General features: G+C 36.8%; 1 protein-coding gene and 1 long non-coding RNA gene across 2 annotated transcripts; both read left to right on the top strand.

Moving 5' to 3' along the window:
• Nucleotides 1-1,014: 1,014 nt before the first annotated feature.
• On the top strand, nt 1,015-1,527 carry LOC311070277. The gene is made up of 3 exons (XR_014603645.1): nt 1,015-1,094; nt 1,178-1,383; nt 1,468-1,527. It is a non-coding gene; the product is annotated as an uncharacterized lncRNA (long non-coding RNA).
• A 2,071-nt stretch (nt 1,528-3,598) lies between these two features.
• LOC311069662 (uncharacterized protein) lies at nt 3,599-5,369 on the top strand. Its single transcript, XM_084092987.1, has 6 exons — nt 3,599-3,772; nt 3,864-3,982; nt 4,082-4,207; nt 4,832-4,931; nt 5,025-5,092; nt 5,174-5,369. The coding sequence occupies exons 1-6, from the start codon at nt 3,682-3,684 to the stop codon at nt 5,264-5,266; spliced, it is 597 nt and encodes a 198-aa protein (XP_083949113.1). The 5' UTR covers nt 3,599-3,681; the 3' UTR covers nt 5,267-5,369.
• Nucleotides 5,370-21,407: the final 16,038 nt, after the last annotated feature.

The raw sequence follows: 21,407 nt of genomic DNA on the forward strand, positions 1-21,407 counted from the left end.
GGTTGAGAAGTTTCATCCTGGATTTTTGACTGATCTGAAATCAACATTTTGTATTGGCTGAATTATAATATCACATTGTTTCAAATTATGTTTTTTTTTTCTCCAAAAGATTAAAATAGAAAAAGAGAACAATTCTGTATGTAATACTGCATCTTCTTAGAATCATATAATCATTTAAATTAAGTGAATTTTATATAAATGCTTATATAGTAATATTGTTTTTTTTATTGTACATTATGCTCAGTTAGAAGCATGAACTTGAATGTTGTGAATCTAATGTATTACAACACAGAACAGCATTTTCCCACAACTCATGTGAGTTATACTGTATATGTCACATTTATGACGTTTTCATTTTCAAGGAGACATAATAAAGTGTTTAACACGTGTTTAATAAATACAAATAAACTTTGCTGTTGGATCCTTCTTACAAACTTCTGGGTTCTTTTTCCAGCTTCCACTGTCTTTTGTATTAAAGTCCTGTGAAAAACACTGAGTGGCAAGCACACATTTTATTACTGAAATAAGCAGAACATATGATATAGTAATGATGAATTATTAAAAAAATATGGCTGATATTCTCTATGGCTAATATTCACATACATCACTAACCTCTTAATAATTTGTCACCTCACATGAATGCTCCTCACCCAAACATCAATTAGAATAAAAAAATGCTTTGTTTACTTTTTTTGCTGACCTCTTTAAATAAAAAATATGACAATGCTCTATCAGTTCTATAAATAACATTTAATGGATGTGGGCTTTTATGTAATATACATTTGAATTATGCCAGTTCTCTTCATTTGACTGGTACCATGAAATTCATTAACATATTATCTTTCCTAATTCATCTCATCATTTGCATTCATTGTTGTCGTCTGCTAGCAATTAGGAACAGATGAAAAGGTCTATAAATTAAATGTCATTATTGCAACTGATGTTGTTGTTAGGCCACATACTGCCACAGCAAATGGATGCAATTAAAGTTAAAGAAATAAAAAACTTTTTGCAGGATAACCAATATCCTGATAGCTGCTCAGGAAAGGAGCGCTATTACTTAAAGAGAAGATGTGAAAATTTCACAATGAAAGGTAATGGTGTATTAAGCTGGTCTCGCCATAAAAAGGTAATACAACTGTGACCTTTATTCACTATTATAACATTATTACATTAGATGGAGAGCTGCATTACATCTGCAGGAGAAAAAAGGACAAGAGTCATCATTTAGCTAAAGTTGTCCTTTCACCCGAGGAGGCGCACAATGTCTTTATGGAATTCCACACAGGCCCTCTTGGTGGACATTGTGGAGTTGAGAAAACCCACAATGCCATAATTCTTAGATTTTACTGGCCTGGCATGGAACAGGACATCCGCAAGTGGGTAAGTTAATTGTTTAAAAAAAAAAAGTTTTTTTTAATACACTAACTCAATTAAAATGGTCATGGCCCACCTCTCTTCTTTCAGATAGCTCAGTGTCCTCAGTGTCAGGCTAGGAAAAAAACAATAAAGGAGAAGAAGGCTTACAACCCTATAGTTGTATGTATAAAAATGCAAATATAACAAACTTCTAATACGTAATAGCCTTAGTCCTCCTGATTGTTTAAAACATTGATTTTCTTTTCAGGTCACAGAACCACTGGAGTTAATTGGGATGGATCTGATGGGAAAGTTAACTCCAACTGAAAATGGCCACCAATATATATGTGTAATGGTTGACTATTTTACCAAGTGGTCTGAAGCCTATCCTCTAAAAACAAAAAAAGCAGAAGAGGTCATGGGGTGCATCCTGGATTTTTTTTACAAATTTGGAGCACCGCAGCGTCTTTTAACAGATCAGGGAAGAGAGTTTGTCAACAAGGTTTGTTCAACACAAATAAAGTCAAAATAAATGGATATGACCATAATAAATATCTGTGTTTTTTTTGTTTTCTTTTTTTCAAAGGTCAATTTTAGCCTGTGTGAGAGACTCGGCATCACCAGGAGTCTGTGTTCTCCCTATCATCCCCAGACAAATGGCCTTGTTGAGAAAATGAATGGCACAATTCAAAGGTAATTTACATATGTACAGGCACATGTTAAGAAGTTTTTGAACATTTCATGATTTTCTTTTTGATTGTTAATGTCCAGAAGCCTGACAAAAATGGTTGGGGAAAATCCATCAACATGGCACCTGCATCTAAATGCAACAATGTTCGCACTAAGAACAAAAAAGCAATTAACAACAAAGTTTTCCCCATACTATTTAATGTTTGGGAGAGAGGCACGGTATCCATGTCAGGTACCAAAGGATTATGAGGTTAGTGAATTGTTTTTTGTTTTTTTTTGTTTTTTTGACACTTGATCTTGAAAGATGTGAATAATTATTGTGAATGTCTTACTTAGATCTGTCATGGAAAGGTGGAAGCCATGGTTGCAAGTGAGCAGCTCTCTGAGGGGTTGATCAATAGGAGGGAGACAATGGAAGTTGTAAAAGAGAACATTGCAAAGAGTCAGGAGAAAGTACGGAAGCGAAAGATGGAAAAAGGGCAGGAGGACAACTTCATGGCTGGGGATAAAGTGTTGGTTAGGAATGTGAGACAGGAGAGCAGAAAGGGTGGAAAAATGGACCCAGACATGCTTGGTCCATTTACTATCGTTAAAATAGAAGACAAAAATGTTGATGTGATTTCGACCAAAGGGAAGAAAACGTTTAAATACAACGTAGATCACTTAATAAAGTATGTGGAGCCCGAGCCTCACATTCCAAAAAAATGGATCCCATCAACCCCTCTCAGTCCTGCTGCTCCTCCTGCCAATCCTCCTCACCCTGCAACACTTCCATCTCCTGCCAATCCTCCTCACCCTGCAACACTTCCATCTCCTGCCAATCCTCCTCACCCTGCAACACTTCCATCTCCTGCCAATCCTCCTCACCCTGCAACACTTCCATCTCCTGCCAATCCTCCTCACCCTGCAACACTTCCATCTCCTGCCAATCCTCCTCACCCTGCAACACTTCCATCTCCTGCCAATCCTCCTCACCCTGCAACACTTCCATCTCCAGCCAATCCTCCTCACCCTGCAACACTTCCATCTCCAGCCAATCCTCCTCACCCTGCAACACTTCCATCTCCTGCCAATCCTCCTCACCCTGCAACACTTCCATCTCCTGCCAATCCTCCTCACCCTGCAACACTTCCATCTCCTGCCAATCCTCCTCACCCTGCAACACTTCCATCTCCTGCCAATCCTCCTCACCCTGCAACACTTCCATCTCCTGCCAATCCTCCTCACCCTGCAACACTTCCATCACCAGCCAATCCTCCTCACCCTGCAACACTTCCATCACCAGCCAATCCTCCTCACCCTGCAACACTTCCATCTCCTGCCAATCCTCCTCACCCTGCAACACTTCCATCTCCTGCCAATCCTCCTCACCCTGCAACACTTCCATCACCTGCCAATCCTCCTCACCCTGCAACACTTCCATCACCAGCCAATCCTCCTCACCCTGCAACACTTCCATCTCCTGCCAATCCTCCTCACCCTGCAACACTTCCATCTCCTGCCAATCCTCCTCACCCTGCAACACTTCCATCACCAGCCAATCCTCCTCACCCTGCAACACTTCCATCTCCTGCCAATCCTCCTCACCCTGCAACACTTCCATCTCCTGCCAATCCTCCTCACCCTGCAACAATGGCACAAACACAAATTAACCCGGGCCCACCAACTACTCACTCTTGCTCCCAAGACACCTTCCCTGTGTCAACATATTCGGAAGAACAAGGTAAAACATGAAGTGGTGTGGTTATATTTCACTGTGCCATGGCTCAGAATTTTACTTCGTATTTATTGTACTTATATTGTGCTTATTTTAGTGATAAATGATATATGGGAGGGCAAGAAACAAGAAGTGCTGTGGAGCAAAATGGGCCCCTACAAATTGTTCACCAAGAACCTGATGGGTCTGGCACCAGGCAAATGTTTAGAAAGTGAGGTAGGGTTGCATTCTCAAATTGTGCATGGTTACCTTTTTTTTTTTGGTTCCTTGTTTTATCAATTCAATAGTCCTTATTTTGATTCTTTTTGTAAATAGGTTGTGAATGGTTACCTACACAATCTTAAAAACCGAATAAATGTGTCAGGAATGAAACGGGCATATTTCATTGATTCATACCAGATGACTGCAATCTGGAAAGGAAGCCAAAAGGGCTTGAAAAAGGTTTTTACATTTAAACACAAACTTCAAAGTGTTTTAGTATAGTGAGAGTTTTTAAAACAGCTAACATTGTTTGTAGCTTGATCCATCCAGTTATGATGTTCTTTTCGGGGCTGTTTGTGTCAGCGACAACCATTGGACATTTATAGTAAGTTACTTTCTAAATTTCTACAGAAGTAGATACATGAATTGATGGTAATGCAGACTTAAGATGAATTATCTAATGACAGTTAATGTTTTTTTTTTTTAGGCAATGTTCCCACAATTGTCAAAATCCATATATATTGACCCTTTTGGTGCTAATGAATCAGCAATTTCAAAATGCAAGGATGCTACAAGGCAAGTATTGTATGCAAAGTTTCTTAAAACGTCGAGTTATCTGTTGTATATTATGTATTGCGGCTTAATGATGAGTGCACTTGCACACTTCTATTTAATAGATCTTTCCTTAGGATGAAAGGTCTGAACATTTCCAGATGGGGATGCCACTCAGTTGTGCATCCTACCCAACAGGATTCCACATCATGTGGTGCATTTGTTTGCAAAGTAAGCTATACATACTTGTATTAATTTTACAGTCTTTATTGATAAAACATAATTCATGTATGGCATAACTGCTCACATCAGTTAGCAGAGCTGCTTCTTATGGAGGAAGAAATGACGTTTTCTAATGAAGAAGGTGTTTTACTGCGTCTGGAAATTGCAAAAAGGCTTTTAAGAGAAACTGGTGAGAAAGAATCCTTTACATTTTTTTTTATAGCCTTGACTACCTTTGTTATAAGTTTTCTGGGCATGACATGACTCCCTCTACATATTATAGATGACCTTTCACAGCTCTGTCGTTCATGTGGAGAGCATCACAGGCATGAAGGCCAAACTGTGCAATGGGTAAGAACAATTTATAAATGTACATTGCAAAACACACACTTAACATGTAACTTATTCTAATGTTTGTTCTTCCCTCCTTAGATTGAATGTACAGAATGTGGAAGGTGGTACCACTGGGACTGTGTGGGTAGACCTTCCACAGTTGGCAAATACAGCTGCCCTGCATGCATGTAGTGCATTTGTCCTGCCTTATTTATTTATTTTCTGTTATTGTTGCTTCAATATGTTATGTTTATTGAACATTCCCCTAAATAAATGCTGTGGGTAATTCACTGGATCCTACCTGTATGTCATTCATTATAAATTATTATTATATTTGCATAACTATGGCTTATCCCTTTTCTCCACTCTTAAGAAACATTTATGGTGTCCTGTATGCTTTAACTCATTCCTCAGCTTAAATAAATAACTTGTTCCTTTAACTACAGTGCATTGCTGCTCAATTTAAATTAAGCCACAAACCATGCATCAAAAATAATCTGCGAATACACACGCACAGCAAAGACACAATGTAAATATTTTATTGAATGTAACAATTGTCATCTAGATACGAATTCCATTGAAACGAATGTAACAAAATGATGTGGGCGTGGTCTGACTGTGTGTCGCGAAATTAAAAAAACAACAACAAAAAAGCTTCCCTTAAACGGCGTCTGAAACATACAGCGGAGCAGCGACAGAGGAAACATTAATTTTAACATTAATTTACCAATAATATGGAAATCCTTTAAATCTGCTCAGTGGAAAATTCGCTGTGACGAATCTGTAGCCGTCTAACATCTGCTGGAAATCCAGGTAAAACTAACTGCGTGCACGCGCGTTTCCCCAGTTAACATGATCCCCAGTTGATCCGTAACACCGCCATTGCCCTTGTCACGCGCAATAACAGATGCTGCACTGGGATTAATATCCCGAATTCCTAGCGATGCATGGAGCCAGATATCTCATCGGCAGAGAGCGCGGATGAACTTTAGACGTATCAAATGTCTACATTTGATTCTCCAGCACCATAGATATAAACACTAGATGTCGCCTTGGGGTTCAAAGCATGCGTCAAAACCGCCGCCATCTTGGAACAGGGGTCTTGTCATAGGAAGTAGCTAGGTAACGCCTATACTTCGAATTCATGAATGATGCCGGACTTTTGTGCTGCGTATGGATGTTCACACGAACGAAATCTAAACCAGACAGCAAGGGATTACATTTACTCTGTGGATGGTAGTAGTCAAGTTGTTTTTTTTATAAGTTAAGTGTACATTTCTCTGCTTGGAGGAAGAAAATGAACTGTGATTCTCGCACAGAAAATTAATTGTGAATGTGCTGTACACTTTAGATATTATTTGAAATAACCCTTGTGTTTAAAATGTACAATATGCAGGAGTTGATCCTCAATACCCACTTTTGGCTGTGTTGTGCTGTGTTGTTCCTAACTTTTTTTACCGATTGTACTCAAACCTTTTAATGGAAAAAAACGGTAACACTTTATATTACGACCCGCAAACAACTGCGTAAGTAAACCGAAATTACGGTGTACGTTTATGTAATTATAGTGTACTTCCGCGTAGGTATAAGGGAACAATATGTTAAGTTTTGGGTAATTAAGGGGTAACAAGCAGATATACAACCTGCAAAGAACTTAGTAAGTAAACCGAAATTACGGTGTACGTTTCTGTAATTATAGTATACTTCCGCGTAGGTATAAGGGAACAATATGTTAAGTTCTGGGTACTAAAGGGGTACAACCAGATATACAAGCAAATTATTTATAATGTAATTATTTTGAAACTAACAGGTACCTATTCTGTTAATATATTCCAGGCAAAAATTGTACGTCTGTTGTATATAAAAGTTTTTATCACATTTCTGGCAAAATATGTTCTCGTGCAATGTAGTTACAGGGTAATTTTGACATCTGTGGGTTGTAAATTAAACTTTATATATATATATAAGCCAAAAAAATTAGTTTCTGCTATGATTTTAATTTAGAACGTACCATGTAGTACTTAGTACTTACCTTATCACATTGTATTGCAATGACACTTAAATGTCAGGGCAAATATACTGTGTAATTAAAAGGGTTTTTTTTAATAAGAGTACCTTTCTCTGTAATTACTGTGCAAATAGTGTTGTTTCGTATTGTTACATAGTAAGTAGTGTTTGTTACCCGTTTCAACTGTGTATTTACAGGGTAAGTGTAACTCCTGCGGGCTGTAAATTAAAGTGTCGCTTGTTACCCCCTTGTTCTGTGTAGTTACAGGGTAAGTGCAGTAAATATACAATAAAGGATCCCATTTAATTTCTGACTTTTATTTTACAAGAAAATTTCAAAACAGTTTTTCATCTTAATAAAACATTGTCTTTTCTACAGTATCAAACAACAAAGTAACACATTATATCCCCCCATTATATATATATTTTTTCAAAATCAGGTGTTTATAAAATTGTTTCAGATTACATTTTTATCATACTGTGCTTACATACAGCCATATATATATATATATATATATATATATATATATAAAAGTTTAATTTACAACCCACCAATGTTAAAATTACCATGTAACTACATTGCACAAGAACATAATTTTGCCAGAAATGTGATAAAACCTTTTATATACACAGACCAGACGTACAATTTTTGCCTGGAATATATTAAAAGAATATAGGTACCTGTTATTTTTAAAATAATTACATTATAAATAATTTGCTTGTATATCTGGTTGTACCCCTTTAGTACCCAAAACTTAACATATTGTTCCTTTATACCTACACGGAAGTACACTATAATTACAGAAACGTACACCGTAATTTCGGTTTACTTACGAAGTTCTTTGCAGGTTGTATATCTGCTTGTTACCACTTTATTACCCAAAACTTAACATATTGTTCCCTTATACCTACGCGGAAGTACACTATAATTACAGAAACGTACACCGTAATTTCGGTTTACTTACGCAGTTGTTTGCGGGTCGTAAAATAAAGTGTTACCAAAAAAACAGTGTGGCGCTTGTAACCTGTAAGTACAGTCCTAATACTGGCTATGCTTGTCCTCTCCCTGTCAATCTTCAAACAGTAGCCTACATCCATTCTTATACATAGAATTCCACAAATCCTATGTATGTGTACGTTTTGCACAAGGATACAGTGGGCTCAAGGGCTTGTTTCTTCCTGGGGATGGAGGTGTGGAAGGACACTGGAATTTGTGAAAATGTCAACTGTTTAAAGCCTTTCTTTAAAGTGAATTTCGTTTTGTATAAATTGTATCTTAATTTTAATCATTTTTTCATCAAACAATTGCCTGGATTTAGGCCTAATTAATAAGAAGTAAATATAACGAACAGACAATATAATCATGGAGGCGCCCGCGCGGTCACTTGCATTGCACGTGAACTGGAGGAGCGCATCTCGTCCTAACTTAACGAAACTCAGTGTATGCCTCACACAGACATGAGAAATACATAAAATACACAAAGCTTGAAATGTCTTTAAACGAAATAATTCAAAACGAAAAGAAAAAGGCTACTCTCTGATTATGTAATCCATTATGTGCATTTCTCTCTATAGGCGCGTTCACTACGAATATGGCGATCGTCAACTTCATCTTTGCAGCCGAGTCGACACTGTAAGAAAACAGTTAATTAATAAAAAATCAATGCACGCGTGTCACCGGATTTACAAATGCACATCTTGCTTGTTGCACGCACACATATTATGTCGAAATAACGAGATATTATGTTAAAATACATTATTATTAATAATACATCTTTTAGAATATTTGATTGAATGCTAAATTTTGCGCTTGTTCAATTTAATAAAATTAAAACTTTAATTGTGATCATTAAAATAATTGAATATTAAATATTTAGTGGCCAAGTTTTGCTAATTTATATATATATAGTAGCGATAGTTCATTCTAAGTTTACTCAAGTGAAAGAATGTGACTAATAAACGTAGGCCTATAGCACTATGCATTATATTTTGAAAAAGAAGTAGATTATAATATAAAAAAAACTTAAATTTTCTCTGGACTCGATGATAAATACCTGCCTGACCGTTGGAACGAACCAAAAAAAACTAGAAAATCGCATTCATAACGATTTATGGTAAATTTTATTTCCGTTAGAGCTTTGCCTACATTGACGCTGATGCATTAAAGAGGAGGGGCTCCCCTGTTCCAAGATGGCGGCTCTATTGACGCATTCGTTCCAATGAACTGCCGTATACAAGGCGACATCTAGTGTTTATATCTATGCTCCAGCACAAGCAGCAGGGCGCGTAGGTGACGTCACGGCCCCGGAAAGTGACGCACGCCTATGACTGGCGGCCCGTGGTCTTATACACCATAAGGTGTGTTCGACATCGGCTGCGGCTGGATGCAACCGATCGGCGAGAGTAGCCGCGTGCAGGCGGGGAGGAGCTGCAAACTGAGACGTGAAGTCGGACACTTTCTGGTTCCCGTGGTGACCGCTCACGTGGTGTTTGCATACTTTACCACAGCTGCAGTGAAATAAATGCAATATTTGCCAAACAATGACGGCGCTGTATCAAGTCGGACAAAATTTCTAACCGGCATGCACTGCTTTAAGTCAGCCGCCGATCGGTCTGCGCAGAGCTGCATGAAGTCGAACAAGCCTATAGACATTATATAGAGACACACCCATGGTCCCAGCCCATTGGCCGAACCTCAAATAAAAAAATTAGGAGGGGTAATAACCAATCCTGCCACACATGCATTCAGATTACTTTTTGATCTAACAAGTAAAGTAATGCATTACAAGTCACATACATTATGTAATCACATAACTTTTTTTGATGTCAATGAAAATTACATTCTAATAATACAAATAAATGTATTTACAGTCAAAAAAGTCACTGCAGATTAAGTATTTTCAAAGACAACATTCACAGTATAAGTATGAATTGTAGCTGAAATATAACCATTAATGCACGAGGTCCACTATAGTGGACAGATCAGATTTTTCTCCCAATCTAACATCAAAACTTGGAAAATATAACTGTGATAGGACTCATTAGATATTGCTTGATGCTGTAATATTTGTTTTACCTACAAGAGTCTCCTAGGACAGAAGGATGGAGCAACTTATTCCGGAGCAACTCTGACTGACCATTGGATATCTTGGTTTGGAGGGGAAAAATCGACACACAACGGCTTGCCACTTGGTTGCGCAACCAAGTGGCAAGCCGTTGTGTGTCGATGCACCAGGGTCCACTGAAGAGGCTGATGTGCAACTATGCCATCAAAACCCGTGCAAATTCAAGAAAATGCTTTTTTAATAGCTGTCCACTGTAGTGACCACTATGCATGAAAGGGTTAATGTTATGTTGATGTGTGGCGATTTACACTATTGGATTATAATATCCAATATAGGATATGTATATAGTTCATTCCTGCTTCTTTTTTTACTATCTGAATTATATATATATGTAAAAAATATTTTATTTATAAATGAATTTCACTGTATATAGTCTAAAGTATGAAAGAAATGTATGTACAGTTTTAGAATTGACACAACATCATTAAACACAACAATACGCCATCGCATTCACGACTCTCCTGTGATTAAAGGCGACACTTCCGGTTTTCTTCCCACCGGAGCCTCGCTTTCGATTTCAAAATAACGGCTGCGTGAAATCAGCGTATTGCATAACATTTTCACGAATTATAACTGGTATAGAAGCGAAAACATCAGATATACTCTATTTCATAGATTTCTATTAGATTAGATGGAAGCTTTGTAAGATATGCGCTCGTCTTCACAAAAACTAAATGCAGGGTTTTAAATATCTCGTGTGGAGAAAATATAGTTTATTCTGGGCAGTGTGGCAAGCCATGGCAAAAAGCAGGATAACCTGTAGGCTATAGCCTACTTGAAAGGAAAACCAATTTTTAGCCAAGTAAAAACAGAGTTTGTGTTGTTGAATCATATTTTTTTCTAGTACATCTTAAATATAGAGCTCATGACAAATACAAGTTCCAGATGGACAAACATTAAATGCAAAAACCAGTGTGAATAACAATATGTTAAAATAAAGTAGAGAGTGGATACACAGATATGGCCTATTTACGAATGAAATTCATGCATTTCTTTGTCATTTAAACTGATGCAAACAGGGAAAGAGAGTAGAAAACACGTATTGTCCTGTCGCCCCCTCTAGTGGACTGCATTGAGTATTACGGCCTTCATTGCTCAGATAACGCAAGTCAATGGAGTTTTTGGGAAAGTAAGTCTGACCAGTTAGAAAAGGTATAAGCGAGTCAGACCAGTCTGAAGGTCTGAGCTGAGTTTGGTGAAGCATAAAGTTCTAGGCGGAATCGATTTCTCATAATAATAATAATAATACATAATAATAATGTTTAAATACTGTATATGCTGGCTTGCTTAAGCCAATATAATAAAGAAAACTCAGAGAAACATCGACAAATTCAGTATGCAATAAAATTGTATTCGTTCTATAATAAAACTAATAACATTTTTAAAGGTATGCCGTGCTCTTCAACCGACATGATTTAATTAAATCGTCTACCTGCCTTTTGATAAAAGACTAAATAAAAGTCCTAATGTCCTAAATAAAAGACGAGAGTGGTAAATGTTACGAACATATTATCATGGTACAGTTCAGCCTATTATTGATGAACTATTTGCACTGTATTTATCAATGGGAAATACATCATGCTAAAATAATCTGTCATATGCTGTGGCTCATATTATTGGGGTCGCTTGCAAGTCACAGCAGCACGAATTACGTGACCAGCAATATTTCTGCTTCAAATATTGTGCGTAGTTTACAGTGAGTGGTGGTTTCGGACATTATTTTATTAAAGTGCATTTGTCAGTGCCGCACTCGTACTGACTCTTATTCTGCCTGGCAGAAAGAAAAGGCGGAGCGTTTCAGATGAAAGGGACGTTTCAGCGCCGGCCACGTGTGCAAATGAAATATTATTCTTGTATGGAAATGGTAAATGCCATTGATGCCATCTAGTGGCTTTAGCTGAAATTGCACATTATTTTCATTTTAGAAGCTTTTGTTTCGATGATAGCATAATTGCATCCATTTCACAAATTATAACTGTTATAGAAGCGAAAACATAAGATATAGGCTACTCTATTTCATAGATTTCTATTATCAAAGAATGTTGTTGTGTTAAGATTTCTTTCAAGAACTAACAAGCAAAGACGAATTATTGCTGTGGTTAAAAGCTCTATAATGAGAAATGGCTTTTCTTTTTGCATTGCAGATAATACTTCATTTGCACAAGCGATCTCAATAATTTCCACTTATTGCATTGCACACGAGATTCGCACTTACACATAACATGTGCTTTTTTATCCTCCACTAACACATGTTCTTATTAAAAGTATTCAAATGTATTTTATTTGCATATCTGCATTATTTTTAATGGGATTTTATTTATTTCCCTCATATTCTAATTTCTAAGCGAAACCCTTGAAAAGCTGTAGCTCCACCTGTGTGGAAAGGACAAAACCAGCATAGGGCAAAAGACACACAAAGTATACAAATGCTTTGGCTAAAATAATATGCTTTTAATAATGTCTAAGTTAATACTTGACTTTATTTTTACAGAGTTTGGAGCAAAACCCTGCAGGACTGTGACTCTCTGGTGGCCACCCCTGCTCTAGACTCTAGAAATGTTTCAAAATCCACAAATGCACAAGAAGTGATCTACAAAAAGCATCCCATAAACGAATGCCTGGCAGAAATGTGTTTGTGACATAAAACATATTTGTGGATACTTTTTTATTTTTTTTTATTTATGTGAATTTATATTATAATATTTATATTATAATATATTATATATATTTTTATGGATTTTACATGTTATTAATAATATTCAATACTGAATACATATAAAAAGGAATTTATTTATTTATTTATTTATTTATTGTTGTTCCAGTTTATTCTTCTCTCCTTTTTCTCCCTTCTTCTTTCTCAAATGATCTGCCTTACACGACCAAACTTTCTAGTTTGATTGTTTTGATTGTCAAAGAGTATTTATTTATTATCAGAATAATTATTTAAAACATCATTTAAAACGAGATTTAAACATAAATCTATGAAGAAATGTCAAATGAGCCAGTGAGAGACGCACTGCAGACATCTAGTGGCTGCAGTTGAAATGTAATGTTCTTTTATTTTAAGTGTCTGTTTTCCAGTAGATGGCAGCAATCTTCCAATAAACCATGGCACACTGAGACAAATGAAATGAGAAATGTAGTTTTTCTTTATATTTATAGAAAAACAAACTTATTCCGTGCATCGAAAAATAATATATGCATATATTTCAATGCATTGAATACAAGAACTAACTCATTTGTTTAATTGTGCACCAATGCAAATCGGAATGAGTATCTTCAATGCATATCGGAATGAGTGCAACACCCAAATACAGAGGGCCATACAGAGGTGCCTTTCTGACCTATTGAACTTATTTTGGTCATATACAGTATTGTATGGCTGACATAACATCAGTATGTCCCAGTGTCTGTCCTAGAAAGTTAGGATCAAGTACTCCTGGGCCAGAAAGGCTATGTTAGGTAGGTCAAATGTGAACTACTGTCTGGCTGATATAACATCACAAGAAGTCAATCTGTATATTTAGTCACTTAATGTTCAAGAACTCTTTGGCCAGAAATATGTTCAGTAGGTCAAAACTCTGTCTGGCTAATATAACATAAGATGTCAATCTGTATGTATAGTAAACTTAATGTAAAAAAAGGACTCTTTGGCCAGAAATATGTTCAGCAGGTCAAATAAGGTGTATTGTATGGCTGACTTAACATCAGAAAGAGTCTATGAGGATATAAAGTTAAAATTTGAGGAACCTTTGACCAGCAATAAGCGAGATATGGACTTCTATATGGCTTCTATATGCTTCATCAGGAGTCAATAAGTATTGTTCACTATAGAAAGCTTCCTCTGAATGTTAAGTTCAATAGGTCAGACACAAGATCAAACGTGCATTGAGAATAACTTTTGAATTGAGAATAACATACAAGGATAATATCAAAAAGCAATAATATCATATAGATTGTGCGCTTGTTGCATTACAATGCATACCAGAACTAACTCTTTCACTCTTTCAGTTTTAAATCCTGTATCAAAAGTGTTATATTACCACCACTGTGAAACTGCAGCAATAAGTTGCGATGATAATTTTTTGAACACACAATGCACAGCCTAAAAAAGACAGAAACAGAGCTACATGTCTTACACAGATATATCAAAATTCTGCATATGTCTCATCAATGGTGGCAATAATTTATTTTTATTTATTTATTCATGCAGCAGTGCATGCTGAGAATTTTATACTATCCTGGAACCCAGCATGGAACCCAGCATGCACTGTGAAAGTTTTTATTGTCACCATTGTTGAGATTCATGTGCTGATTGTTGATGTCTGTGTGTGTCTGAGTCAAGCAGGAGTTCAAAATGTTTTAATGCACTACATTATTTCAATATTCTTCTGAATAACTAATTACAGAAACATTGCTGTATTTCATGTTTTATCAACAGGAACAATGACTATAACATATATTATGTTATTATCAAGATTATTATTATTATAATTATTGTTATTGTATTATTATTGTTATTATGTAAGATTAACAGATATGATTAATATGAAATACCCATAGATCCAAAGCTTTTACACTGGTTAAGATCAGAGAATCAGACATGTCCAGGATGATTATGTAATCATCACAAAAGTCATAAACACCTTATCATTTTTCTCTTGACTTTTCTTGCCATAACAAATGTGTTTTATAAACTCATAGTTAAAGCAGCCAGAGAAAAACTGATATAATAAAGTCAATGGTTCAAGAGCCCAACTAAAACAAATACTGATCTCCATCATGGTGATAATAACTTTTCGCATTGTATAGATAATATGTGTGTTGTTGCATTGAATTGCATTGCATTGCGTTACACTAACGATCTAACGTTGTGCACTGAAGAATTAACATATAGGTTATGCACTTTTTGCATTGCATTGCATTGCTCACCAGAACTACCTCATTCCCATGTTGATTAAAGACATAACGTGTGTTGTTGCATTGCATTCATTGTATTGCATTGCATTCATTGCATTGCATTGCATTGCATTGCATTGCATTGCATTGCATTGCTTTGCATTGCTTTGCATTGCATTGCATTGCTTTGCATTGCATTGCATTGCTTTGCCACTGCTTTGCATTTGCATTGCACTAACGATCTAAAGTTGTGCACTGAAGAATAACATATGCACTTTTCGCATTGTATAGATAATATGTGTGTTGTTGCATTGAATTGCATTGCATTGCGTTACACTAACGATCTAACGTTTTGCACTGAAGAATAACATATAGGTTATGCACTTTTGTTGATTAAAGACATAACGTGTGTTGTTGCATTGCATTGCATTGCATTGCATTGCATTAAGCTGCATTGCTTTGCACTGCATTGCATTGCATTGCATTGCATTGCACTAATGATCTAACGTTGTGCACTGAAGAATAACATGCACTTTTCGGATTGCATTGAATTTGCACACCAGAACTAACTCAATCCCATGTTCATTAAAGACATGACATGTGTGTTGTTTCATTGCATTGCATTGCACTAACGATCTAACGTTGTGCACTGAAGAATAACATATAGGTTATGCACTTTTTGCATTGCATTGCACACCAGAACAAAATCATTCCCATGTTCATTATAGAGATGATATGTGTGTTGTTGCATTGAATTGCATTGCATTGCATTGCATTGCATTGAATTGCATTGCACTAACAATCTAACGTTGTGCACTGAAGAATAACATATGCACTTTTCGCATTGCATTGCACACCAGAACTAACTCAATCCCATGTTGATTAAAGACATAACGTGTATTGTTGCATTGCATTCATTGTATTGCATTGCATTGCTTTGCATTGCTTTGCATTGCTTTGCATTGCTTTGCATTGCTTTGCATTGCATTGCATTGCTTTGCATTGCATTGCATTGGTTTGCCACTGCTTTGCATTGCATTGCACTAACGATCTAAAGTTGTGCACTGAAGAATAACATATGCACTTTTCGCATTGCATTGCACACCAGAACTAACTCAATCGCATGTTCATTATAGAGAAGCACTGCACTGAAGAATAACATATAGGTTATGCACTTTTGTTGATTAAAGACATAACGTGTGTTGTTGCATTGCATTGCATTGCATTGCATTGCTTTGCACTGCATTGCATTGCATTGCTTTGCACTGCATTGCATTGCTTTGCATTGCATTGCATTGCATTGCATTGCATTGCACTAATGATCTAACGTTGTGCACTGAAGAATAACATGCACTTTTCGGATTGCATTGAATTGCACACCAGAACTAACTCAATCCCATGTTCATTAAAGACATGACAAGTGTGTTGTTTCATTGCATTGCATTGCATTTCACTAACGATCTAAGGGTTGTGCACTGAAGAATAACATATAGGTTATGCACTTTTTGCATTGCATTGCATTGCACACCAGAACTAACTCAATCCCATGTTGATTAAAGACATAACGTGTGTTGTTGCATTGCATTGTATTGCATTGCATTGCATTGCATTGCATTGCATTGCATTGCATTGATTTGCTTTGCACTGCATTGAACTGCATTGCACTGCATTGCACTGCATTGCACTGCATTGCATTGCACTAACGATCTAACGTTGTGCACTGAAGAATAACATATAGGTTATGCACATTTTGCATTGCATTGCATTGCATTGCATTGCATTGCATTGATTTGCTTTGCACTGCATTGAACTGCATTGCACTGCATTGCACTGCATTGCACTGCATTGCACTGCATTGCACTGCATTGCATTGCACTAACGATCTAACGTTGTGCACTGAAGAATAACATATAGGTTATGCACATTTTGCATTGCATTGCATTGCATTGCATTGCATTGCATTCATTGCATTCATTGCATTCATTGCATTGCATTGCATTGCACATCAGAACAACCTCATTCCCATGTTGATTAAAGATATAATGTTTGTTGTTGCATTGCATTGCATTGCATTGCATTGCATTGCATTGATTTGCATTGCTTTGCACTGCAACTGCATTGCATTGCATTGCATTGCATTGCATTGCACTAACGATCTAACGTTTTGCACTGAAGAATAACATATAGGTTAAGCACATTTTGCACTGCATTGCATTGCACACCAGAACTACCTCATATTCCCATGTTGATTAAAGACATAACGTGTGTTGTTGCATTGCATTGTATTGCATTGCATTGCATTGCATTGCATTGCATTGCATTGCATTGCATTGCATTGATTTGCATTGCACTAACGATCTAACGTTGTGCACTGAAGAATAACATATAGGTTATGCACATTTTGCTTTGCATTGCATTGCATTGCATACCAGAACTAAATCATTCCCATGTTCTGTAAAGAGATAACGTGTGTTGTTGCATTGCATTGCATTGCATTGCACTAACGATCTAACGTTGTGCACTGAATAATAACATATGCACTTTTCGCATTGCATTGCAAACCAGAACTAAATCATTCCCATGTTCTTTAAAGAGATAACGTGTGTTGTTGCATTGCATTGCATTGCATTGCACTAACGATCTAACGTTGTGCACTGAAGAATAACATATAGGTTATGCACTTTTTGCATTGCATTGCACACCAGAACTAAATCATTCCCATGTTCATTAAAGAGATAACGTCTGTTGGTGCATTGCATTGCACAAACGATCTAACGTTGTGCACTGAAGAATAACATATAGGTTATGCACTTTTCGCATTGCATTGCACACCAGAACAAAATCATTCCCATGTTCATTATAGAGATGATATGTGTGTTGTTGCATTGTATTGCATTGCATTGCATTGCATTGCTTTGCACTGCATTGCTTTGCACTGCATTGCATTGCTTTGTACTGCTTTGCATTGCATTGCACTAACGATCTAAAGTTGTGCACTGAAGAATAACAAATGCACTTTTCGCATTGCATTGCACACCAGAACTAACTCAATCCCATGTTCATTAAAGAGATAAAGTGTGTTGGTGCATTGCATTGCATTGCACGAACGATCTAACGTTGTGCACTGAAGAATAACAATAGGTTATGCACATTTTGCATTGCATTGCATTGCTTTGCACACCAGAACTAAATTATTCCCATGTTCATTAAAGAGATAAAGTGTGTTGGTGCATTACATTGCATTGCATTGCATTGCACTAACGATCTAACGTTGTGCACTGAAGAATAACAAATGCACTTTTCGCATTGCATTGCACACCAGAACTACCTCATATTCCCATGTTGATTAAAGACATAACGTGTGTTGTTGCATTGCATTGTATTGCATTGCATTGCATTGCATTGCATTGCATTGCATTGCATTGATTTGCATTGCACTAACGATCTAACGTTGTGCACTGAAGAATAACATATAGGTTATGCACATTTTGCTTTGCATTGCATTGCATTGCATACCAGAACTAAATCATTCCCATGTTCTTTAAAGAGATAACGTGTGTTGTTGCATTGCATTGCATTGCATTGCACTAACGATCTAACGTTGTGCACTGAATAATAACATATGCACTTTTCGCATTGCATTGCAAACCAGAACTAAATCATTCCCATGTTCTTTAAAGAGATAACGTGTGTTGTTGCATTGCATTGCATTGCATTGCACTAACGATCTAACGTTGTGCACTGAAGAATAACATATAGGTTATGCACTTTTTGCATTGCATTGCACACCAGAACTAAATCATTCCCATGTTCATTAAAGAGATAACGTCTGTTGGTGCATTGCATTGCACAAACGATCTAACGTTGTGCACTGAAGAATAACATATAGGTTATGCACTTTTCGCATTGCATTGCACACCAGAACAAAATCATTCCCATGTTCATTATAGAGATGATATGTGTGTTGTTGCATTGTATTGCATTGCATTGCATTGCTTTGCACTGCATTGCTTTGCACTGCATTGCATTGCTTTGTACTGCTTTGCATTGCATTGCACTAACGATCTAAAGTTGTGCACTGAAGAATAACAAATGCACTTTTCGCATTGCATTGCACACCAGAACTAACTCAATCCCATGTTCATTAAAGAGATAAAGTGTGTTGGTGCATTGCATTGCATTGCACGAACGATCTAACGTTGTGCACTGAAGAATAACAATAGGTTATGCACATTTTGCATTGCATTGCATTGCATTGCACACCAGAACTAAATTATTCCCATGTTCATTAAAGAGATAAAGTGTGTTGGTGCATTACATTGCATTGCATTGCATTGCACTAACGATCTAACGTTGTGCACTGAAGAATAACAAATGCACTTTTCGCATTGCATTGCACACCAGGACTAACTCAATCCCATGTTCATTAAAGAGATAAAGTGTGTTGGTGCATTGCATTGCATTGCACGAACGATCTAACGTTGTGCACTGAAGAATATCATGTAGGTTATGCACTTTTTGCATTGCATTGCTCACCAGAACTACCTCATTCCCATGTTGATTAAAGACATAACGTGTGTTGTTGCATTGCATTCATTGTATTGCATTGCATTCATTGCATTGCATTGCATTGCATTGCATTGCATTGCATTGCATTGCATTGCTTTGCATTGCTTTGCATTGCTTTGCATTGCTTTGCATTGCTTTGCATTGCATTGCATTGCATTGCTTTGCCACTGCTTTGCATTGCATTGCACTAACGATCTAAAGTTGTGCACTGAAGAATAACATATGCACTTTTCGCATTGTATAGATAATATGTGTGTTGTTGCATTGAATTGCATTGCATTGCGTTACACTAACGATCTAACGTTTTGCACTGAAGAATAACATATAGGTTATGCACTTTTGTTGATTAAAGACATAACGTGTGTTGTTGCATTGCATTGCATTGCATTGCATTGCATTAAGCTGCATTGCTTTGCACTGCATTGCATTGCATTGCATTGCATTGCACTAATGATCTAACGTTGTGCACTGAAGAATAACATGCACTTTTCGGATTGCATTGAATTTGCACACCAGAACTAACTCAATCCCATGTTCATTAAAGACATGACGTGTGTTGTTTCATTGCATTGCATTGCACTAACGATCTAACGTTGTGCACTGAAGAATAACATATAGGTTATGCACTTTATGCATTGCATTGCACACCAGAACAAAATCATTCCCATGTTCATTATAGAGATGATATGTGTGTTGTTGCATTGAATTGCATTGCATTGCATTGCATTGCATTGCATTGCATTGCATTGCATTGCATTGCATTGCATTGAATTGCATTGCACTAACAATCTAACGTTGTGCACTGAAGAATAACATATGCACTTTTCGCATTGCATTGCACACCAGAACTAACTCAATCCCATGTTGATTAAAGACATAACGTGTATTGTTGCATTGCATTCATTGTATTGCATTGCATTCATTGCATTGCATTGCATTGCATTGCTTTGCATTGCTTTGCATTGCTTTGCATTGCTTTGCATTGCTTTGCATTGCTTTGCATTGCTTTGCATTGCTTTGCATTGCTTTGGTTTGCCACTGCTTTGCATTGCATTGCACTAACGATCTAAAGTTGTGCACTGAAGAATAACATATGCACTTTTCGCATTGCATTGCACACCAGAACTAACTCAATCGCATGTTCATTATAGAGAAGCACTGCACTGAAGAATAACATATAGGTTATGCACTTTTGTTGATTAAAGACATAACGTGTGTTGTTGCATTGCATTGCATTGCATTGCATTGCATTGCATTGCTTTGCACTGCATTGCATTGCATTGCATTGCATTGCTTTGCATTGCATTGCATTGCATTGCATTGCATTGCACTAATGATCTAACGTTGTGCACTGAGGAATAACATGCACTTTTCGGATTGCATTGAATTGCACACCAGAACTAACTCAATCCCATGTTTATTAAAGACATGACAAGTGTGTTGTTTCATTGCATTGCATTGCATTTCACTAACGATCTAACGTTGTGCACTGAAGAAAAACATATAGGTTATGCACTTTTTGCATTGCATTGCATTGCACACCAGAACTAACTCAATCCCATGTTGATTAAAGACATAACGTGTGTTGTTGCATTGCATTGTATTGCATTGCATTGCATTGCATTGCATTGCATTGCATTGCATTGCATTGATTTGCTTTGCACTGCATTGAACTGCATTGCACTGCATTGCACTGCATTGCACTGCATTGCATTGCACTGACGATCTAACGT

This window comes from Abramis brama (assembly GCF_963993115.1).
Source record: "Abramis brama genome assembly, chromosome: 19".
Lineage (NCBI taxonomy): Eukaryota > Metazoa > Chordata > Actinopteri > Cypriniformes > Leuciscidae > Abramis > Abramis brama.

Coding starts and splice junctions, on each gene's coding strand:
- LOC311069662 (XM_084092987.1), top strand. CDS start 3,682: ATGGCACAAACACAAATTAACCCGGGCCCACCAACTACTCACTCTTGC. Junction 3,983..4,081: donor GCAAATGTTTAGAAAGTGAG/GTAGGGTTGCAT, acceptor TTTTGTAAATAG/GTTGTGAATGGTTACCTACA. Junction 4,932..5,024: donor AAGGCTTTTAAGAGAAACTG/GTGAGAAAGAAT, acceptor TACATATTATAG/ATGACCTTTCACAGCTCTGT.